Source organism: Pezoporus flaviventris, unplaced genomic scaffold (assembly GCF_033815535.1).
Source record: "Pezoporus flaviventris isolate CSIRO_AGI_PZ_B2104156 unplaced genomic scaffold, CSIRO_AGI_Pfla_v1 ptg000007l, whole genome shotgun sequence".
NCBI classification, from domain to species: domain Eukaryota; kingdom Metazoa; phylum Chordata; class Aves; order Psittaciformes; family Psittacidae; genus Pezoporus; species Pezoporus flaviventris.
Window position 1 is genome coordinate 62741100 of NW_026892555.1, and position 24762 is coordinate 62765861.

Here is a 24762-nt window from a genome sequence, read left to right on the forward strand (position 1 = left end):
CAGACCCAAGGATCTGCTGAAATCATGCTGTGACGAACTCTGCCTGACAACAGCTATCAGTGACAGCTGCTTCTAGTTCAACAGTGACTAGTCGTAATAGGTTTACCTGTGACTGACTTGACTTAAAATCAGCCCATTTTAAAAACGTAAGTGAAACCAAAATAGTGACCTTTGTAGAAAGAGCAGAGCATTCTTTTGGTCGTAAGACTATTACAATTTTTGTATTAGTACTCTCACTTTGCCAGACTGCACTGAATATACAACTTGGTTATTCATGAAAAAAGTTATTTTCAAGTTCTTATGAATACAGTGAGCTTGAAATTGCACCACTGGTGGGCCTCAACTGTGTAAATAAGAGAGTATTTACTAGAATGATACGTTGGGGGGTTATTCCACTGGTCTCTACTCTATTTTATCCCCTTCCCCAGCAGTACTTCCTCTGCAGTCCAGAATTAAGGTTGGGGTTTTTGTTTTGTGGGTGGTTTTGGTTTGTTTTTGTTTTCACACAAGAAACCTGAGCTGTTGCCTCAAAACTTTCTGTGACTGTTTTCTAGAGACAAGAGAAAAGCTATGACAACCTGTTATAAACTATTTTAAAGCATTGCTCGCATGCCATTAAAAATCAGCACAAACCACTAATATCAGAAATGAAGTCAGGTCTGAAGAAAAGATATTTGCAAGGCTTGTAATATTACAGTAGGAACCGGCAATTCTCATTTATATATAGCCTACGCAGAGATTACTTTTCATCAGAGAGTCTTTTCATCCTGATCTAAAAAAGAAATGAGCTTCTACTTAATGCTGTGTCTCACTGTTAGAAAAATCAACTCAAGGAAGGAACATACGTTTTGTTTCTTATATAAAGTGACAGAGATGGGAAAGAACTACTTTTAACAGGGCTGTCTTGTGTTCTCAGCCACCCAGGCTCTCTTTAGAGTCACAGTACTTCAATTTCACCAATATAGATCCTGGTTTCTGGCTGATACACTGCAGCACTCGAAGTCAGACTGACAGGACAGTCCTCCTTAGCCACATACAGAAGCATGGCTACTCTGAGATCAATCTAATCACTACACAGAGAACAAGGAAAACAACATAATACTCTAAATTTACTTCTATGAGTAGCATGAATCCTGTGTATTTTAAAAAAGCCTTTAGTAAGCAAACTTTCATGCTCTACAGATCACCAAAGCAAGTCATACAGAACTTAGGATTTGTCATTTAGAAATCCATACCCACTCACTGAATTTGCTCCATTTCTAAACCAGTGTACTACATTTTCCCCTGCATTGCTTTCAATATGAAGCTACACCACAGGGGACAGGTAAGCCACTGTTTTGTATTTTATGCCATCTCTGCTGGTTTACAGAAGGTAATTTTCTATTATTGTCACCTGAAAAAATTCTTAAAGTGTGGTAAATGTGTAGTCTTTGTTGTGTAACATCTGCACAAATAGAAACCTGTGGGCAGGACAATAAGGTAAGATTTACATTTATGGAGCTGCAAGAAAATACAGGGTATTAATGACTTCTTCCACATATCATATTCCAGCCATGTTTGGTTTTATGATCTATGCAATTATATAGTCACATACTATTTTGACTAGGAATCTTCCCTCCTCAGGCAGCACACAGGAGCAATGTTACTCAGAAAGGATGATCTTACAGTTAAAGCAGCTGAATGCCACTCCAGAGAAGCTCTGCTACTGCCTTCCTACATAATACTGACTGAACAAAAAAAACATTAATCCAAGTGTACTAATTATGTACCCTCCATTTCCTGGGAGCCCAACACACTGCCTGACAGCAGAAGTGCAAAACACTTAACTGCAACTGAAATAGGTTCAAAGCACTGTTCAAATCTTCAGGACAGCTGCAAGAATTACAATCCAGAAAAGGAAATTTCTCATTCTACCCCTATTAAAAAATATGCAGCACTGTTTTTTTGAGCAATCATGGTTTTCCAGTTACAGCAGCTTGAGAGTTCAGTCTAAGCAAGTTCACCATACTTCCCTAACATCTTTACACTGTTCTGTGGCCTAGTATTGAAACCCTCACTGTTCTTAGCTGTCATTTCTCCATCTGTTGTCTTACTGTAAAGGAACAGTAATGTGAAGCAGTTATTGCAAGTATTTTGAAAGCTGCCAGAAACTAGTAATCCTGTATTTGGCTCAAATCTGTAGAACAGACAAGGCAGCAATGCTATTCATTAATGGAGAGGGGGACAGATGAATGCACACACATGTCACTGATCAGCAAGTGCAGTCCATCCCATGTACCAAATGAGGCAGCTATCTCATATGTGTATGTAAGTTGACATCTAGCATGCTTGCATTTATGAAAAAAATGATTTACAACAGGAACATACAGAGCTGCCAAATGTCTAGAAAAATACCTGAGCGTAAGGCACTATCATAACACATTTCTGCTATAGAAATCAACAGAAGAGGTTAAGTACAAACAGACAGCAAATGTGATTTATTCATTTAAGCACACACTACAAGAAAAAGTATTTAAAACAGTGATACATGCATCCCCAGGGAAAGTTTAGCCTTTACATTTAAAGTAGTGATTATATACATAGTACTTATGTTCAAACACTTACCTTTTTTATTGTTGTCAGTTAGCAAAGAGACTACGTATCTAACAGATTTCTAAGCATTTCTAGTAAGGATACAGAAGACGACTGCATACCCGCTCCCAAATGTAATTCTGATTTAGCTACTCTTGTCCATAAATAGTTCCTATCTTTTGAGGGTACATGATCCTATTTTACAATTTCATATACAACAAGCAAGAAAGTCACGCTTTTATTCAGTTTATGCTTGCTTAAACTAAACTTACCTCTCTTTTAAGTTCATTCATGCACTGGCATGTTTTTAAAATAGCTACTTCCAAGTCTTCCATGAGATCCTTTGTCTTCTGGTTTTGCTACAAGCCAAAGAAAGCAACAGACAAAACATTATACAAATACCCCAGCAAATCTCACCCTCAAATTATGTGTCATTACTTCAAGTTGCTTTAGAAGACAGCCTTTCCTTTCTGGATGTAATGTTTTAATTCGCACATCTTACAGGTATTCTACTTGAAAAAGTCTTTTATAGAAACAGCTATCACCAAATCAAATCTAAAACTAATAGTGATCCAAATTAACTGACTGTTTCTGCTCAACAGGAGTTTATTTCTAAACCTCACTGAGCTTTTCTTTTTTTTCCATGAAATTCACAACTTCCAAAATTCTTCTATCTAAACATCCTAAAGGACAGCAACAGCTTAAGGCAATTTTTAAGTAGTTTTGAAAAGACAAAGACCCTTTTAAATTAAAGTGGTACCTAAAACGTCATACCAAAAGTTCTATACTTGACTAAAAAAAAGGTTACTTAAAGCATCCTTGTAAGACTGTAGATCATTGTCCATATAACTTAAAGGAGTACACTAGACTACAACATTTTATTAAGGTAGCTTCAAGACAGAGCTGCCACTTCTGCAAACAGCACCTACCTATGGAACAACCCAGATGCCAAGAGACACACACTGGGAAAAGAGTTAAGTAGCAGTAATTTTGCATTCTTCCCTGAAATATATCGGAAACAATTATCCTAGCTGGGACTGTTAAACTAGCCATAGCTGAAAAAAATATTAGTGTCTCAGAGTCTAAATTAACATAAACATACACAGACAAAATGTGTGTAGGTATAGACATGCATACTCTCCATTTTATTTAAAGGAAAAATCACCCACCCAAGCAAATATGGCAAGTTTTTCAGGTATTCTTATCTGTAAAGCTTTGTCTCAAAGCTACTTATCTCTCAAACTTAACGCTTTAAATAATTTGTGTAAGTGCATTCTATGTGCAACTTTTTTAAAACACAAAGTGAAAGAACTGTCTAGCCAAAATATGGTTACAGGAAAACATAAATCAGGAGAGTATTTTGTGACCTTATGAGCTCAAACATGCACAGGAAGGATATCAGAAGTATTTAAAATGAAATGAACAGCAGTAGGTTATCTGTTTTGCTCCAGCTTCATTAACATACAGTAATACAAGAAAGAGCAATCAGTGATGTGAGTCAAACCTAGACTTGAGACTTCTGTTTAAAAACACTCTTCACTGAAGACTCACAGTTACTCTGCCTGCTGAAAGGAAGTATGGTGAGCAAAAAGGGAGACAATACGGCACTCTAAGAGCTCTACATATCACCCAGTTCATGTATCCTAATCAACAATCCAGCCTGAATTACATTATGTCCCTCAGAAAATATTCACCCTCTGATGAAGCTGATGGTTATTCATTAATGAAAACACTCAATGCACAAGCACACATGTGCATGCCCAAATATTTTCATGGATCGTATATATGCATAGTCTTGCACTAGGCCCTCATTTCTATCACTTGAAACGTGGCATGTGTACTATTTAGAGGTGACCATTTTCTACCGGTAACAGAACTTTGAAATACCCAAGTGCACTGGTTTTGGCTGGGATAGACTTAATTTTCTTCACAGTATCCGGTATGGTGCTGTTTTGGATTTGTGACAAAAACGGTGTTGATATAGCACTGGGAAGTGTTAGCTATGGCTGAGCAGTGCTTACACAGCTGCCTATCAATCAGGGCTAATCACCAACACCAAGCTAAACACAGTTTTAGTTTCTTATATGGAGTTAAGGAGTATATGTTATTATCATTCTATACGTGTCTTCTCTGTAGTAACAGCAGTCTGTATTATCAGTAAGATTTATATGCTGTTCACACTGCATTACTGCATTAAGAACATCTGACTGCAGTATCTGATTCAAAGAGGAGAAATGGAACAAAAATGGTTTCTCTGAAGTAAAAACACTCAGTTATGTAAGTACCCTACACTAGTACACATCTGCCACATTTCACAGTTTTGGTAAGATTTTGTGCTATACGTTTTTCCCAGGAACCAGACCAAAAGCAAGTCAGCATCAAAGAAGCAGCTGCATTTTCCACCTCTGCTTTTCCTCCCCCTTTTGCATTTATGTTCTGTCATCTTCAAGGGACAAGATAAAAGAACTGACAGAGGAAGGCTTAATGTGCTACTTCTCTAAAAAAGAAAATTATCGGTTAGATCTTGTAAAAAGGACAAACAAAAATTCTCTGTAAGCCTTCGTGTGTCCTTCCTCTCTTTCCACAGGATTACAAAAATGTGAATTTTTTAGAGTATTTTCCTTTTCAATAGTTCAGGTGTGTTCCAATTATGTTGAAAACAAGTAACAGAAACTGGTCACTGCCATGGGACCAAGACCACTGAAGTCTCTGAACTATTCCACCAAAGACCTAACTGTTTAAGACTGAGCAATATAGTTCCATTTGCCTTCGTGTTTCCACTTACAGCTTCATTAGCCCACTGCCACCAGTAGCTTAATTTAGGCATCAAAGAATCAATGAAGCAACACCACTGGGGCAGGGACAGAACATATTGAAACTGCCGAAGCACAGAACAAACTCTGGCTTCCTTGATCAGCCCTCACTGTGAGGAACACACAGAGTTCTCTCTTCCTAGACCAGAAGAAACACTGCATTAAAAATGGCTTCCAAAGTAGAGGTGAAAAGATTTACTTTGCTAAAAAGCTCTTACAGCTTGCATCCACACTGAAACCAGCTGCTCTAGTTCCATTTTAGCCTGTTTAGACAGCTCCAAAATATGTTCTCTGTGCTCATGACTGGTATAGGCAGAGTCTGTGAAGTCCTCCGTATGTTCCAGGATAACTTCCAGCATTGTTGAAAGGTTCTCTTTTGAGAGAAAATAAAGATTCTCACGAAGACCCTCCACCTTATTCTGAAAAAGAAACACAGCAGTTCTTTGAGAATTTATGTGGCTGCACGGCTGCGGCACAAATGCGGAAAGCAGATGCATCGTTTTACATTTTCTTTTTCTCCTCAGTGCTTTCTTAATTATTCACATTTCTCAAAGTATTCCAATGATTTGCTTTATTTAGACATCCAGCTAAGGGTTTAGTATTTTTTTTCTTAATTTAAACATAATAACACCACCAGCAAATTACTGGCCATTTAGGAAAAGTAACAGCAAATACACAACTGTTCCACTTCTGTCAATAAAAATTTTTAAGTTCAGTAAGTTTCAGAAATTGTGTGTTCAGGTTTTGTTCAATCTTTCCACATCTGTATCATCTCTTTTGAGTATTTTTCTAAATATTTACATGTAAGAAATTGAATAATTTGAGACATTTAAAAAAAAAAAAAAAAAAAAAATCAGCCAAATTCTAAATGGAGTGAGGGAGAGAATGAATAACGAAATATAATTAAAAATAATAAAAACAGAAATAAAAAATAAACAAGTCACAGAAGAAATTTCCTAAGAAATTTCTTGTTTCCTAAGAAATAAGACATGGTTGTTCGCAACTGTTCTTAACCGAGTAGGAAATTTAGAAAAGCCTTTATCAGGAAAAACTGACTGCGCTACGAGATGATACAATTTCAACTCATAATACTGCCTTTGAATGACAGTTTGCTTTTTTAGATGTCTGGATTAATATTTTTGTGTGCAGTTTTAAAAATACTACCAGTTAAAAAGCAAGAATTCTTCTTCAAAAACAGTTTTAATGAAGTTCTGATAGATATCCTGATACTCAGGTTTATTCAGAATCAAGGCATCACCTCAACAAACATTAAGAGTTCTGAATGCACCCTCATACAGGCGGAGATGGCAAATATCAAAAGGTGCCTTCTGGCAACAACAATGAAATTATAATCATCTCTTGCCAGATTCTATACTATTCTGGGACCGTTATTTAAGTTAACACTGCTGAAAAGATGCAGGTCTGCCATTCTGAATTTAACAAAAACAAAACAAAACAACACAAAACATTTACACACACATCCCTTTCTAGTTTTGAGATAATTTATTAGACCCTAGAAAACCATACTATTTCCACTCACCTTGAACTCTTTGATACCAGAATATATGCTGATGGGGGCCATTTCACTTTCTCCATTTGGCCTTGAGTCAGTTACAATTTCTATTACCTGTTCCAAAGCTAACCTCATTCGATGAAAAACTCCATCTTTGTTTATACGAGCGGATTCACAGTCTGGATGCCTCAGGCAAGTCTTTTTAAAGAAAGCAAAGTTAAGTATTACGAAAGAGCACACTTGCGGTATAGCGAAATGAATGATTTCTGCTAAGGCAAGTCTAAGGAATGTGTTAGAATATAATTAATTCTTTGTGTTAAACTGCTACTGTGTTAAGTAAATTCATACCGTTCTCAAAGATTTTCCTCCACTCGTTCTTTACTCTTACACCCTTCTTTAGCATGAAGTTTAGAGCGGGGCTGAGAAAGAAGAGTCAGCTATCCTGCCAGACACCATTCTCTGTGATTTATCTAAGCTGTGTAAAAGCATGCATACCCACTCACCTTCGAAGCAGTTAGAAGCATCATGGTGCACTTCTCAAGAACAGCCCTAGATGCTGCCATTCTAGCCTTTTTCTTCTCATCCTTCAAATCCTAAACACGAAAAGATGACCTGAATATTATGCAATATCTAAAATGTTAACTGCTTGTGAGAATGGAAAAAGGAAACTCTTGCAGATGGATGTGTTGTAAGAAAGCTTCTTTATGTCTGATAACTGCTATTTTCAGCCTAACTCATGATCTAGAATTTGATTTTCAGATAGATTTTAACTTACGCATTTATTCTTGGCTCTATTCAATTGATATTTCAAAGAAGGAAGATCTCAGAGATATAGAAGTTGTTATGTAAACTGTCACTAATTTTGCTATCTTTATCACATAGCATTATTCATAAAACAAGAATGAGGAGAAAGAATAGCCGACTAAAACCATCTTTTGTCTACCTGAGTGTTATATTTACTGCACACCAGTAATAAAGAAAGTTTTAGAAGTCTAAAAAGAACCCCACTTCCTCTGTAGAAAGTCATTAAGTACAGAAACTTTTCAAGAACTCCACAGGAGAGGGATATACCTGTAAGACCAAACTACACACCCAGAAAGGTTCATCAAAAGGGAAGAATTTAGAGTCTGAGTTGGGATAGGGGTGGGAGAGAGGGAAGAGGGGAAGATATTAATCCCTCAACATGTAAGAGGGTCTAACAAGAGGAAGAACTTACAAAACTGCAACCAAGTTCTCAATGCTCGCAAAGATTGCTGCGTACTATTTCAGTGTTAAACAAGCAACTGAATGGGACCAGCTGAAAAGGGAACAGTTTACAGGATGGAATTAATCCCAGTTTACTGTAGTTTAGCAAAAAACATGGATAAATCACAGCAGCAGTGTGTTTTGCCACCTTAATAAAAATCTTATTTAGCAACTGCAGAAAATCTTTAAGATCTTAATCACAGAATCAACCAGGTTGGAAAACACCTTTAAGATCACCCAGTCCAACCCTTACCCCAGCACTGCCAAGGCCACCGCTAACCCATGGTACTGAGGGCCTCGTCTACATGATGTCTGAACACTTGCAGGGACCGTGAGTCCAGCACTGCCCTGGGCAGCCTACTCCAATGCCTGAGCACCCTTTGGGGAAGGAATTGTTCCTCAGCTCCATCTAAACCTCCCCTGGTGCAGCTTGAGGCAGTTTCCTCTTGTCACATCCCTTGCTCCTTGGGAGCAGAGTCCAGCCGCCTCCAGGCTCCATCCTCCCTTCAGTCAGTTGTAGAGAGTGATAAGGTCCCCCCTGAGCCTTCTCTTCTCCAGACTAAACTCCCCCAGGTCCCTCAGCTGTTCCTCATCACACTTACGCTCCAGGCCCAGCACCAGTTCCGTTGCCTTTCTCTGGCCCCGCTCCAGCTCCTCAATGTCACCACAATTAAATGCAAACTACAACCAAAACAAACAACCCACCCCAAAACAGCTAATTTCTGAAATTCTGACATTACATTCTGATAAATCTGACTACACCCAAGAGTTTCTAGCATACTTATTATAAATTATACTAAGGAAAAATACCCCAAATAAAACTAACAGCGCCACATAGCAGCCTACACCCTGTAAAGTGAGCATATCAAGCAAGTCCTGACACAATTTAAAAAACAGTAATTAAACACTCTTTCCAAAAGAAACAAGTACACAAGGACAGGAGAGCCAAAGGCCAGAGACAGTTCAAAAGATTATAACTTACTGGCAACGCACCTTTCTCTTTCCAAGGAAGAACTGCTATGAATATTTCAGGGAAAAATAAAGACAGTTCATTTCCGGGTATGTATTTCCTTTAATTATATGTAGCTTTTCAGAACCTATTCTTTGATACTGAGCATGTACTTAAACGGACTCGAAACACATCAACAGTAAAAGGAGATGCATGAGGTTGGCCAATTGCTCATACAAATTAAATTCTGAATTCTGCTGGATATGAGGGACCCTGCATACCTTAGACCCCAGTTTAGCTCTGACTGGGTGATTTCATTGCCAAGGGGAAGTAACTAGAGCTCACAGCACAAGTCTTAGGCCCCTCAAACCTTTTATTTACTCAGAAGTAGCAGCAAAAAGCTTCCTGCGAGAATGAAAGGCTGTTGAAAGAGTAGCTGCATGAGAGAAGTAAAAAAGCCATTATGCTGACTTAAGGAAGTTTTGACCTAAATGTAGAAAAATATTAATAAACAGCCAACAAACAAACCCCAACACAAACCCTGTAAATGCTCTATTAGGATGTAAAGATTTCTCTTTTGGAGTTTTCTAAAATAATTGCCTTCAAATCCCTTCACTGTGAGCAAACATCAAATGTTTGTCAAGTAAGAAAAATTCTCTACCGAGGTAATAAGCCATAAAAGTTAGAGCCAAAAGATGGTGACTGAAGCCAAAAGAACATCTCAAGTAACACGCGCCCAGGCTTCTGGAATACACACAGATCAAACAATGCAGTGACATTTCTCAGGCTGAGCTTTAAAAATCGAAGGACCTCCTTCCTCTACCTGAAGGAGAAGTTAGGCTTCAGAGGTAGGACATCAGCAGTTTTTTATTAATCATCCTACAAAAACCCAAACCTTCCAGTGAATCATCAGACGAAAGCGTGGCCTTACAACATCTCTCACAGCTTGTTATTAATACTTACATTTTGCCGATCTCCAGTTAAATGGGCAAACTCTACCATTTCATTTCCAAACTGGCTGAATATTTGTACAAACTCCTGGAAACTATTGACTTTTTCTAGTTGTTCCATTGTTGCAAGAACCTGCAAGATAAGGGAAAATACTATAGATTATCAAGGTCCTAAACAGAAAACATTATTACTAAACTAGAAATATTATTTGCAGACACTTCTAAATCATATTGTTTAAAATGTATAGATTTGCTATACATTCATAACTCAACAGCTGGAAATCAAGTCTAGATTAACAATCATGCTTCATTCAAAATGAGTAATTTGTTATCAAACCTCAAAAAACACATTCCTCACTCTTTCCAGTATAAGGAGTAACAGTATTGCAGGATTCAGTTTCCAGATTTAGGAAAAATGTTATTGTCATTAATTTGAAAAACAAGTGCCTGAAATTAATACACAGATTATACCCCTATGTTGTAACACTCAAAGCTCAATTTCAGATGCATAAGTCTAGAACTACAGTCAAACAAGTGTTCTAATGGCTGCGTGTGTTAAAAAAAAGTGCGACAGCATTCCATAAAACAAAAACCTTAGAAATTATTTAAGATATAGTTTTATACTTTCTATAACAACTTACTCTAAACTCTGAAGATCTTTATTTGCTCTGTGTAAAACAAAGAACTAAATGTACCCAGGTTGGATCAAGCTCTTACACAAAATACTAAAAGTATGCAAAAATCAGCATTTTTAGAAAAAAACTTTCAGCAAAAATTATCATATAGCTTACAAACTACCGAAGCTATCCTGCCGAAGTCACTGCAGCATGATTTCTAACAGAGATTAACATGGGGGTTTTTCAAATTAGAGGTATAACTTCTAATCCTAAAGCAATCTCTTAAACCCACTACCTGTCTTCAGCAGGGAAGACAGTCAAAACAGGTTTTTTATTGTGTTTCAGACTGGAGATAAACAAGATACCACATGAAAATTTAAGAGACTACTTGAAAGGGAGAAACTTGAATTTATTTTTCCTTTCCTGGGACAAAGTATCTCTCTTCCCCACCTCCTCAAAATAAAAAAGCATTCTACATACCTGATTAGGACAAACTACCCCCCCTTCCTGCAACCCAGGCAAACCCTCTTAGAAGCACCTACTAGTTTGTAATACAGCAGATTATAACTATGAGGTTGAGCAGCTATGTAAAGCAAATGCTCCACTAAATCCTGCGAGTACTGTGGAACTGACTGTTTTATCACACAACATTACACTGCAGTATCCGAGTGTCTGATGTTATGCAGCTAGTTCCACAAAGGCTTCCATGAGACGGGAAGAAGCAGGGAACCACAGTACTGGGAAAGTGAGGATGTAGAAAAGTGAATGTGCAGAAAGAAGAAAACATACATATGAAGGTCCAAGTATCTCTTCTAAAATTATTAGATTAAAAAATCATAGTAATTATGCTCAATAATTCTTGGTTTAAGCAAGTATAGTACTTCAGGAGTATGGTCTTGGTTGCAAGCAGCTTTCTTGCAGTTACCCTAGAGCAAGTGTTTCTGTCAGGACAAATCTCTTGTCAAGGAAAAATTTCAGTGAAAGCACACGCACTTCCATTACAGCTAACAATTCTAGACATTTCAGGCAGAGCTGACATTCCAAGAAACTACAGTCACGGAGAAACCATACAGACAGCTCTAAATTTGTCTAAACCTTATTCAAGATGCTGTTATAACGCAGAATTCCTGTTATGCCTTCATAATTTTTCATTTAAAACTTTCTTCAACATGAAATGCAGACACAGTAATTAAAAATGTTGTAATGTTTTTAAATACACAGCTAAAAATATATATCAGAAAAGGCTTTAAGTTCCTATTAATAGCTGAATTAGAACTTGGTATTACACAGCTACTGCTGCACTATGAAAATCACCTTTCAGACAGTGGTTGTAGGCTGACATCACTTCAGGGCACATTCATATTTTGATCCAATCCACACAGTGCAGCAACAAACCCCACTACCTGTCACTTCCCTGTTCATTGTTCTGACACTCCTAACCTGACTGATGACAGTAAGCGGAGCAAGACTTTAAGCTCACTGATGCAGTGACTAAGTTTGATGGGCAGTGAAACAGATTTTGTAAGGTAGGAAAGATGTGGGCAGGAACTTAAGAAATGCACACAGTCTAAGAACACAGGGATAGTATATATGGTGCAAAGGATGCAGAAACAGGAATAGGATCATTAGGCTTATAAACTAGAGGTTAGGTTCTGGAGCAAATCACCATTCCAGAAGATCTCAATCACATCATCAGTCTATGAGATTGGGCATCCAGTTACTACACTGTTTTTCTGTCCTTTGCCCTTGGTTGACTTTACTGTTCTTGATTCATATGAGGAAGATGATGATGATAATGAAAATTAAGGTATTCAGAAAGAGGCAGCAAGAAAACTGGCACTGAAAGTTCAACATTGGGCATTCTAAAGGGAGCCTACGAAGATGCTGGAAAGGGACTCTTCATCAGGGACTGTAATGATAGGAAAAGGGGTAATGGGTTATGGGTTTTAACTTAAACAGAGGGAGTTCAAGTTAGATATAATGTAGTTCTTTACTGTGAGGGTGGTGAGTCACTGGAATAGGCTGCCCAAGGAAGCTGTGAATGCTCCATCCCTGGCGGTGTTCAAGGCCAGGCTGGACAGAGCCTTGGGTGACATGGTTTAGTGTGAGGTGCCCCTGCCCATGGCAGGGGGCTCAAACTAGATGATCATTAGGTCCTCTCTAACCACAACCTTTCTATGATTGAGTCTCTCAAATGAAAACGCAGATGAGATCTGGAACAGTGCCCCACTCCAAGAAGCCAGCATCTGCTCCAGCTGGCAGTACTGATGATCCTGTTCCTGCCTTTCCATCCCCTAGACCATATTGTATTACACTGTCTCTCAGTATTTGCATGGACTTCTTAAGACCCTGCCCACATCATCCCTCTACCACAGTATTTCTTACAGGAAGAACTGCTTTGCTACCCATTATACCTGTATCTGACACGCTTCTCAGGAGTGTACTCTACAAATATCAGTGTGCCTGTATAAGACACCATCATTTGCTTAATTTAGTACTAGAGATGTGAATTGTTCTACTGGTACCATAAACAGAAGCAGACCTTCTGAAACACATAGACTATGAGTAGACAGGAGAATTCAGTAAATCTCAAAAGAACACTAAGACTAGGGTGACTTTGGCAATCAGAGTGAGACACACTTACTCTGGAATCTGAGACTTCATTTTAAATACCTTCAAAATTAAATCTTGCACCTGTCCTTACTATATTCATGTCACTATATATATGATGATAGTTCCATATATATTTAAGACTATCATAAACTATGCCCTGCTGCTGAAAGGATGTATCTCTCCTTATCCTTTCATGCATGGTACAAGGATTTGCGCAGTTGCTCTGTAGCCTAAATCTGTGTTAGCACTTTTGCAAAGGTAAATTAACTCTAATCACTGCCTGGCTGCAGGTGATGGCAAAGTTCATAAAAGGCAGCAAAAGGTATTAAATGCACCATTCTAGCCTCCAGTGCAAGAAAAGACCAAAGCTGCAAGTAACTTCAGCAAATTAATATTGATAAAATTGCGGCCACCTTCACCTACTGGGAGAAGAGCACTAAGACAGCAAATCAGTGCTGCTATGTCCAAAGTCAGACTGAAGCAGATATTACCATGCTTTCTGAATACTGGACTAAGTAACTTGAGTGTCCTGGATCTAGAAGCTGCAAAATAGAGACCAGCATGTCTGGAAAGCAAACTGGGACAAAGGAAGAGAGATGGCAAAAGGAGTCAATGGAGGAAAGAGAGGCTCTGCTCTGGATAATGAGCTGAATATTGATGGAAAAACTCAGGCCCTATCAGGCTCTCATTTTTCAAATATGAGGTTTTTCTATTTTTGTTTTAGCACATCAGAGGAGCAAAAAAGAAAGAATACCCTACAGGCAAGACAGTGCAGTACATGAAATGTATTACACTTGAGGTTAAATGGGCCTTCGTACATTATTTAAATCAACTAAGTAATTTCAAGACATGTTAAACAGCACAAAAAACTTTTCATGTTTAAACCTCACTTCACTAGCACAGACTTCCACCAGCATTCCTCACGGCTTCTTGCCTTAAGACACATTCATAATGCTCTCCTTGTCTTGATCCTGACAATACAAACATCCTGTCCTTAGCAAGTGGAAGCTTTTACTGGCATTTTACTGACAGACATACTTTCCACCTCACAGTAAACAAAGTTAAATGAGCAGTAACACAGCATCTTCTGCAGCATGCTAAGTCAACAGAGCAATAGAGGCCACACCAAATGAATGAAGTCACTGAAAACTGGTATTTTATTCATCCTGGCTTATAGCCATCCCCTTTCAGGTATCTGGCAGACAAACATGTGCAAGGCGTTCACTTTTACCTCTTTATTTCGCACTTTCCCTGAAGATGTAATGAAAATACCATTTCATTTACCACCACTCTTTAGCACTGACAGCAGGTATCAGTTAAACAAAACAAAAAAGAAGCTACAAATACCTTGTTTCTGGAAGTTATAATTTGCTTAATAACAATTCTGTCTGCTAACACCAGCACCTTTGTGACAGAAGACAGCAACAGCCTTGCAGCTTTTACAACACCCGTTTTGTCTGTAAAGATAGTTATGTGACTATCAGATTCTGGGTGATCCAGGCTTGCCACATCCGTAAGCTGTGCGATTGTTTCACCTAGAGGGAACAAAAGAAATAATTAGCATTTGATACTTACAAGAAGAGGTACTGGGCCATTAAGCATTCTTAGCTTTTACTTTTGATGATTAAAACAATTTCAGAGCTAACTACGACTTCTATATTTCACTTCACTTCCTTCTACTGACTGTTGGTGGCACCCTCTCCATATTTAAATACGGGCCATTGTTCAGTACTGCTTCATTCTTCCATCTGTAACACACACTAATTTTCTTACAGTAGTCTACATATTTGAGGTGGAGCGGCTGGAACTGAGGAGTGTGGAGGGAGAAAACTTTCAATAGGAGGTATTTTTCATATTTTTATAGCAAAAGTCAGATCAGTGGCAACGCAGCATCAACCCACAGAGTGGGATGCAGCAAGGAAAAACTACAAATTCCCCTCTGCTTTTGGAATTTCAGATAGTATTCCCATAATTTATGGATTTCCTATTCCTATAGAAGTCTTCAGGCAAGAAGAACAAAGAGATTAAAACTTTAAAACAGTAACTTTATAATTTATAGGACTGAAGCATAATAGGGAGATTACTGCATTTATGTTCATAGGAGGACCATCAAACAGTATGTAGTCAGAGACAGGAGAGAAAAAAGGCAAGGAAGCACCAATTCTCAGTTCCTAAGCATCTTTTTATCTTATCAGCATTTAAAGTGATAATAGTTAAATAGCCCTATTTGACACCTTTTATTTTTTAAGTGGTTAAAATGTCTACAATGTGCTGAAGTCAATGGATCTCCTTGTCTGATAAAAATCAAAGGCTCCAATTACATTAAATCTTCTGGAGTACCCTACATAACAGTGCAATAGAGGAAAGGCATAGAGCAGTTTCCTATTCGATAAGCACAGGAGGAGGGCTGGGAGACTGAACTAAGGCAAGCTCTGAGACATGCTTTTTGTTGGCATGCAAGACAAGATGATCAACCCACAACTAACTTGCAGATCACCCCTGAAGACAAAATCTAGGACATCTGATTGAGTCCCCTGTGACTCATCTTCAAAACCTCAACTACGGTAATCCACCTAAGCAGACAAAATACACCTAAAACCTGGTAAAGCCTGCGGTTCCCTACAAAGAACCTGAGGGTGCATTATTACTCCGGAAATACCACACATAAACACTATGGAACAAGAAAGGCCTGACAGCCCTTCAAACCACAAAGCTCCACACTTCATAGTGTTTACGGATAGCTTTCTCTCTGACAACTGTAATCCCTTGAGCTCCTAAATTGCCTGAATAGTTACTGCACTATGGCAAAGAATTTCCAGTACTTTGCTAGGATCAGGCCAGGTCACAAAAACCATGTCACAAATACTCAGGGGGTCTCACTAGAATAAATATGCAAATATGATAAATCAAGGAAGGGAAGGATACACAGCATCACTACCCCATTCCTTATGGTGCAAGATTCACCTTCTTGAAGATGAATTATCAAGTCACAGGTGAAGCATCTAGTCATACAAAAAGTCATCAGAGAACACAGAAAGAGCTGCAATATCTGCCTGTCAAAAGCTCCAGACAGCCATACAAACTTGAAATTTCTGACAACATAACAAAGGCTTCCTTCTCTGCCTGCAGATCTGCAACTGCAGGAACAGGAATGGTGCTGTTGGAGTAAGCTATAAGGAACAAGACCTATTAGAGTAAAAAGACTAAGCTAGGGACTATTTAAGCCAGTTTGGTATATACATCCACAGGACACATCCAAGAGTGTCAAAGGAGCAGATCACTGTAATTCTGCTATCATGGCTGGAAGATTGTAGCAATTAGGACAGATTTCTAATACTAGAAAGGCAACTGTCAGACCCACCTTCAAGAGGAGCAACAAGAAAAATTCAGGCAATTTTGGGCTAGTCAGCCTCACACAGTTTCCAAGAGTATTATTAAAATCATCTTAGAAGCCCTTATCACATACAGATGAAAAAGGCAATTGGGAAAAACCATCACAGACCTGTGAGGGTGAATAGTCTTTTATCAATCTGAATGTTTTATATGATGACATGACACCGTCTCTAGAAAAGGAAATAATGGATGCCATGTACCTCAACTTCAGGAAAGCTTCCAAAGTGATCTCCCATAATGTCCTTACAACTAAATCATGAGATATGGACTGAACAGGTAAACAAATAAGGTGGACATGAAATGGACCTGGCTGTCAGGACAGAGGACGGTAGTAAGTGGTACAAAGTCCAAAGGCAGTCAATTACCAGCGGGGTCCCTTGGGGACTGATACAGGGCATTCAGTGGTGTCCCTCAGGGACTGATACAGGGCATGAAAACTGTTCCCTGGGTGATGGGCTAGCAAATACGTGAGCAATACAAAACTGGGGGAATGCCTGATATGCTGGAGGAGAGGGCTGCTAGACAGGGGGATAGGAAGCTGGAAAAATGATCTGACAGGAAGCTTGTGAAGTCCAACAAAGCAGTAATGCCAAGCCCTGCATCTGGGCCAGGACAGTACCACACAACAGAACAGGCTGGGATCAGCTGTCTACAGAGAACCTTTGCAGGGAAAGACATGGTGGTCTCAGTGGACAAAGAGCTGAACTCCTGGAGTGAGCAATGATGGCCCGCTGCATTCTGGTTTGTTAGTAGAGGTGTAACTGGCAGGCTGCAGAAATGATTCTTCCCTTCTGTTTGGCACTTGGGAGAGAGCAGCTGGAGTATCATGGCTAGCTCTGGGCTCCTCTGTACCAGGGGAAACACTGGCATAAGGGAGCAGGCAATGTAAGTGGTGAGGTTGAAGGAAGAGAGTTTGTTTTACCTCAAGAAGAGAAGGCCAATGGCAGTTTACTGTGATCTACAACTACCTACCTAATGGGCAAGTATGGAGAAGACAGAGATAGACTGATCCCAGAGATGCACGGTGACTGGACAAAAAGCAATGAACAAGATACAACAAAATACTTCTGCCACTGTAAGGGTGGTCAAACACTGTAAAAGGTGTACATGAGATTGCATGTTCTTCATTCTTGGGGTTAAATGTCCCGTCAAACCTAAGTTATTTTGTGGCTCTATTTATTCAGTTTAAATTGTTCGTTTTCAACCTTCTTAATTTAGTCCTTTGTCCAGGAAGATAAGGCATTTTACTCCATGTCTTTCTTTAGGACTATGTAGTCAACTGGCAGAGAATACTGCAAATGTATCGACACTAATTCATTCCTGACATGTGTTTTCTCTTTTAAATTAACCAGCTTTTCCTAGTTCTGGGAGGAAAAAAAGAAAATCCAGAAATGTGCTTCTTTGAGTTACATTCCACTCCTATACTGACACCATAAACACTGACATACTGCAAGACTAACATTAGGCAAAATCTGCTACATGACCCTCTGCAGTGTTTTATGATTCTATTTTGAGTGAATGAAATTACAAGCTTTATTACAAGGAAATAGTCATAACAAGTCTGAAACACTTCAGATCACTGATTACACCCTTCACAAGAGACAGATATAACATCTGTCATCCTTCAAAGCCTCTGCATGATATGCAATTGATTTACAGACTTCTTACTTAGCAACTGAGATGCTTAGTGTTCCAGTTCCTTTAGTGTTGAAATCTTTTACACCTAACAAAGTGCCCGTTTATTTTTTGAAGCACTACCTAGTTTATTTGCAAAAATTAATTAAATAAATAAATAATAAAAATCATAAAAGCATAAAGATCCTTGTAACGTTGTCTGACCTAAACAGCAAGGGCTTTCTGCTTCCCAGGCCACCAAGACACTGAATTGCTTTATACAAGTCAATGCTCTTAGCTATAATTGGCCAGGAGATTTTTATTGGCTTGCTTGGGAGCACCAAAGTTGTTCAAAATGGCACCCGAGCAACTGCGTTCAGAGACTGAATTCAGAGGACAGTTATCCCTAAGAATTTAACTGCACAAAGAACTGTCTTACCTTGTCCAACATGTCACAGTACACAGAGATAATACCGGCACACACAGATAAAACTCCCACCAAAATAAAAACCAGCAGCAAACATTTGATATACTGAATTTCTCACCTAAGTCATCAGTTAGCTCTGAAGTAGATAGCTCAGAGAGAATAACTGACCCATGCCAGGGTAAATGTGAGGCTTGCTAGGAAAGTAAACAGCCTATACCTTGACTCTTCTAGACTGAGGTACATTACTGCATAACAGGAAATAAAACTTGCAATGTAAAAAAGTATAACTATTTGGTATGAGAAAAATACTACAGACTATTTTAGGTTCTGAGTTCCTCTAAGATATGGTGACAGAGAGAAAAAGCACTCAGGCACAGGGTAACTAACTAGCAAGACAAGAAATAGAAATCCAGACTGCACAGCTCTTTTAGCAGCTGAGATTATCAACGTAAACTTTGGCTTGTCAGCATTTTGCTTGGATCTCTGAAGAGAAAACACATGCTTCATCTAACAAATGGAATGTTTTCAAATTAAGACATTTCTGTTTGCAGCCAAGTTTACTGGTGCAACCATGAATTTTCAGTCTGAAGTTTATCTAGGACAGTCCTTCAAATCACAAAAACCACCATTCAGCAGCAGCATGTTTCTAGACATCATGGTTCATTGTTCGGGGATTTTCTTACATAACATGCCCGACTTCTAAGTTTGCTTTTTAATCACAAAAATCGTATGAACTGCATCCCCAAAGCCTGAGGCCAGCACAGTGATTCAGCAAGAAATATACCAGCACATTTCTCAGGCTTCTGAGGTTATTTAAAAGCCAAGTCCACTGTTAAACTTAGCAGATCAACTTTAAGTGCAGTAACCCATGTCTTGGAGTAGAGTACTACTCCTTCTGCAAGCAATGCTTCAGTGTTGAGAAGTCATTTATTTGTCTCCACATCCAGAAGCTCCAGATTGCCTCCTTGAATCCACAGTAAGCAGAAAGTCTGTCACACCTGCAGGCATGAGGCGTGTCCACCTGCTTAAACAGGGAAAGCTTCAAGGAAGATTTCCCATGATCCACAGGTATTTGTAAGAAAAAAAAAACACACCAAAAACAAAGCCCCATCACCACTAACAACAAAAGGAACACTCTTCTAGATGTCATCTTCTTGAATGCTGCACTACAGATGTGAAATGTGCATTTATTAAGAGCCATTGAAATACCTTGCAAACAATAGTACTTAATATCTAGGAAAGTAGTTTCTAGCATGACACTGACATTCTTTTACAATGTCAGAGAATGTAATCCACTACAGAAACTATTCACCTAGACAAAGGCTTCTGAGGGGAGGAGGGTGACAGCTGGTAACTCAATCAACTGTCCATACTTCACATTCAATATACATACATGGCAAGTTTGCAAGAAAAGTTGAATTGAGCAAAAATACAATATCATTTTCATTCTACTGAGGGAAGTCATCAGCTGTGAGTCATCTTACTGAGTCTTAATGAAATATGGGTTGACACTGACCTTCATTCAGACCTTCAGATTTAGAACACAGTGACTTCAATAGTATAACACTCAAATTACTTTAACTACTCTAAGCTTATAGCTTGAGAGCAATACACTCTAAAGTTGTATTCTCAACACTCTGCTCTTTGTAGTCCCAACATAAACAAAGAGCAGTCAGGTAATTCCCTGTGGCAAAAGATCCTATGAGAATCAAAGCAAACACACAATTCCATTCCCTATGTGTGAGATGACAGCAATTTAAGTGACAATATAAGGTAACAGATCAGCCCTTGAATGCACCAGCAGAAGCCTGCTAAGCAATCAGCTAATAAAGTTCTTACATTATTCCTGACACTAAAAATAGAGTGCCAAAAATGGCACAAGCACAATTTCATGAGTAACTACATACCTGCTCTCCTTGCCTCGATGCAAGCAATACTCATTTCCTCTTTCAATTCATGATTTTCATTGGCTATAGCTTCACCTACTGTAACAAATCTCCCAACTGCCAGGTTAACTGCTTGGCCCACTCGTTGAATTGCTTGCAGAGTCTTGTCTGAACGCTTTGGTTTATCCTTATGATTAATAAGAGTAGTTATCTGTGAACAAGAAGAGTTAATTAGAACTGCATGCAAGAAGACGTTTTAACTTCAGCATTAAAGGCAAGTTTTGAACTGAACTCAGTAATAGATTTTTTTACCATACTTCACTAATAAAATTTAGTGTTGAGTCATGAGGTATCATTTAACTTCTCAGAGAATGAAAAAAATTTGGAGTACGATGAAGTTTGCTCATATGCTGTGATCTCAGCTTATCTCACATCTCAAATGAACCGAGGACTTCTTTTTTCCCCTCCTGTCTGCAGTATCAAACTAAGCTGTCCTACGTCTCTCAACTGGCCGTCACTCTACAGACACAGTAGAAGCTGTCATTTTGTGTTTGCCAGCACTGCAAATCTTACAAAGTTTTTGTACTGCCAGGTATCTAAACACATCAACTAGGATTCTGGAGCTTTGGGTCTTTTAACTAACATAAGCCTTTATAAATGATGTTTTATACAACTGATTAAGGCAGGCTGTAAGAAAGAATGAGTAGTAGCACAGTCTTTAAACAAAAAGAACCATTCATCTTTTAAAAATAATCTGAAGTATTTGAGCCCTCTCTCCATTAAAATATCCACTGTACTCATACCTTAAACACTCTCAATTACACCTGTTTTCTAGAATTTAGAACAAGGTGGCCATTTAGATGCATGTTATCAGTAAAACAATTTGTGAGGACATTTTTATTTTGAACTCCACATCTTGTATTGGCTTTTCTGCCTGGCACTACACCAAACTATACATTCCTTCTTGGATCACACTGACCAGAGATCAGGCTGCACACAGGCCGCAGGCTACCAAAGATTTGCCCAAAACATCAAACATGAGGCAACAAACAAAGTAATACCTCTCCCACCCAAACAGAAAGGCAGGATTGCAGAAGTAGATTCTCAGCCACGGCATTAAATAAACATGAGAACAGCATGCAATTCTGTCAGTCAGAATTAACTAATTACAACCTGCATAACAAACAGTATAGGAGCTTTACATTTTTGGTATGACAACCATATTCCAGTGAGATGAAGGACAGAAGTTGAACTCTGTAGTTTCAAACATCTTACACCAGCATAAAAGCCACCCTTGCATCCCTCTCTCATTTTTGCAATCTGGTGTGGGTCAAACCTGAGTTGTGGAGAAGTTGATGTTGATTCCACACAACCAGTTGCCCAGTCCAGTTCACTGCATAGCTGTATGAATACTTTTGGTGGCAAAAGGGAAAAGGTACAGTCTGAAGAGAGAAAGACGGGCAGTTCCTTTCAGCAGTAATGCTCCTTTTAGCAGCAGCACGATTTAAAATGCGCACAGAACTGCACTGTAAGTCACATCCCCAGGAGCTCAAAGATGCTGAGACAATCTCAGAATTACATGAATTACTTAAGTGTCTGAACACCTCAGCTGTATCAGCTTACCCACAGATGCTTTCCCTATTCCTCAAAATAAATCATCATTCACTCATACATTCTTCTATCTTCCCAGTCAAGCCTATGGTAGGACAAGAGCATAGAAGCTGTACCCATAATGCTCACACTGCCTCCAAGCACAGAGCAGGAAGCAGCGTAGGAACTTGTCCACTTCATAATTTGATCAATGCCCAAGGCTTACCCTTCAGGTATTACTGAGTTCTATTTCTGGAGGGGAAATAAAAGTAGTGGTGCTCTTTAACACCTTACTGTGACTTGTTTTCACTGCCAGGAGCTGGTTTAGCAAGTCTGCAGTATTAAACTTTGCAATGGAAAATGTCAATACTTCATAGAGCACTTTGCACCAAAAAGCCCCAAACAAAACATTGTAGATGCTTCAGGTATACAAAACTAGCAAATACCTGACACTTGACAGCAGCTAATCTAACAATCCCAGCTGGCAAATTCTTGACAAGGTATGGACAAGCAAACCTACAGATAGCATTAGACCAAATGCTGAATAAAACCAATCTGAAAGAGTCACAACTTTGTTTCCCCAACAGATTTTTAAGCAAACAGCAACCCAATCCTGAGCAAACAAAAGGCTAATATTACATCCATAGTTAATGACTCCTCAAGAGTATACATAAAATAGCACTGGCCTAAGATAAATAAAACACTAGTTGGAAGCATGTCCTGGCTGCCAGTTCACCTCCCACGGCATTTTATGTCAGTTTCTATACAGTTTAAACATGTTCTGCATAACCCTGGAAAAAAACACTTATGTCACACTGCAGAGTGAAAGGAATCCCACTGTCTTAAAAATCATCAAGGGCATTTGAATCCTGTATGTTTCTGTAGAGGTATGCAATTGATAAAAATTATGGAGATATCACAGTTTAAGTTACTTGAATAATGTCTTACAAAACATTTTCAGAAACACTTTCATTTGAGACATGGGTGAAGTTTACAATGCTATCACTTCTTTAGCAGGGGATCATCAGTTTTGCAGAAAAAGACAACCCCTATACCCCCTCACATAAGGTGAAGCAAGAACCAGCAGCTGTTTTGGCAGATCACCTCATGAAGTGCAGCAAGGCCAAATGCAAGATCCTGCACCTGGGTTATGACTGCAGACTGGGGGATGGATGGATTGAGAGCAGCCCTGCAGAAAAGGACTTGGGGATATTGGTGCATGAAAAATTAGATGTGAGCCAGTAACATGCGCTTGCAGCTCAGAAAGCCAACTGCATCCTGGGCTGCATAGAAACAAGCATGGCCAGCAGGTCAAGGAGGCAATTCTCCCACTATTCTGGAGAGACCCCACCTGGAATACTGTGTTCAACTCTGGAGTCACCAGTACAAGACAGACATGGACCTGTTGGAGTGCATTCAGAGTAGGGCCACAAAAAATGGTCAGACGGATGGAGCACCTCTCCTACGTGGCAAGGCTAAGAGAGCTGGGCTTGTTCAGCCTGGAGATGAGAAGACTTCAGGGAGACCTTACAGCAGCCATTCAGTAGACAAGGGGAACTTATAAAAAGGAAGAAGAAAGACTTTTTACCAAGGCCTGTAGCCTTGTATCCTGAATAAAACCCTTGCTCAGGGGACAACGGCTTTAAACTAAGAGTGTAGATTTAGACTAGACATAAGGGGGAAATCTTTTATGATGAGGGTGGTGGAAGCTGTGGCTGCCCCAGCCCCATCAGTGCTCAAGGTCAGGTTGGACAGGTCTCTGAACTACCTGATCTAGTGGAAGGTCCCCCTGCCCATGGCAGGCGGTTTGGAACTACATGATCTTTAAGGTCCCTTCCAATCCAAACCATTCTGTGATCCTACCGTAGACACCCACTAGAGTAGCTTGCATATGCAGTTTATATACAGCAGCTGAGGCTTTGCAAATACCTCCTGGAATAATGAACTCTTAGTTAAGTGACACAATTTCTTCTCAGACTGGCTAACTTAGGACCACTACAAGTAGTATCTAAGTAACTTTCTTAACATTAGAATGGAGAGAAGTTTGTTGAGCTCCATCAATTTCTTTTTCCCCAAAGTAAGGAACTATATGGATTGCCAGTTAAAAACAAACATTGTGAAAGAAACTACAACAGAAGTTGGTCAAGAAGTTTTAAATATATCAAGACAGACAGCTTCATATAACACCTTTGTCAAGCATGATCAACACTATTTAGCACATGCAGCCTGTACTAGTATAGTAAAATTTACACATGCTTGTTACATAAGAAGTAAGTAACAAACACTCCAGAAACAGGAGTAGGTAAGTCATTATAAAAGAAAGAGATAGGTGAAGATACAAAATACAGATTAGCTAAAGAAAAAAGGGCTGTCTTTGGTTCTAAAAACATAAGTATAGACATACACCAAAAGTAAAATGCTTAATAAACACACTCAAAAGTGTGAGGAAAGTTCTTCAGATACAGATGGGCTTCTCAGAACTTGCCACCACCTGCAGAAAACATTGGAGTGCAAATGAGGAGAATGTATAATTCATAGAATCATACAATATTTTGGGTTGGAAGGGACCTTCAAAGCTCAT

The 24762-nt window shown here is 39.0% G+C and overlaps 2 protein-coding genes across 2 annotated transcripts in view; one reads left to right on the plus strand and one right to left on the minus strand.

The window, feature by feature from the left end:
* The window catches only part of LOC133267073 (dynein axonemal heavy chain 5-like), a 459819-nt gene that overhangs the window by 383372 nt on the left and 51685 nt on the right, over window positions 1-24762 (plus strand). The gene's annotated exons all lie outside the window — the stretch shown is intronic.
* The window catches only part of CTNNAL1 (catenin alpha like 1), a 54694-nt gene that overhangs the window by 15431 nt on the left and 14501 nt on the right, over window positions 1-24762 (minus strand). Inside the window, exons 2-8 of the mRNA XM_061448994.1 lie at window positions 20613-20802; window positions 14619-14806; window positions 10055-10174; window positions 7401-7490; window positions 6925-7095; window positions 5603-5803; window positions 2844-2930 (exon numbers count right to left, since the gene is read on the minus strand). Of these exons, the coding sequence (XP_061304978.1) occupies window positions 2844-2930; window positions 5603-5803; window positions 6925-7095; window positions 7401-7490; window positions 10055-10174; window positions 14619-14806; window positions 20613-20802 (1047 nt within the window). The remainder of the gene's footprint in view (window positions 1-2843; window positions 2931-5602; window positions 5804-6924; window positions 7096-7400; window positions 7491-10054; window positions 10175-14618; window positions 14807-20612; window positions 20803-24762) is intronic.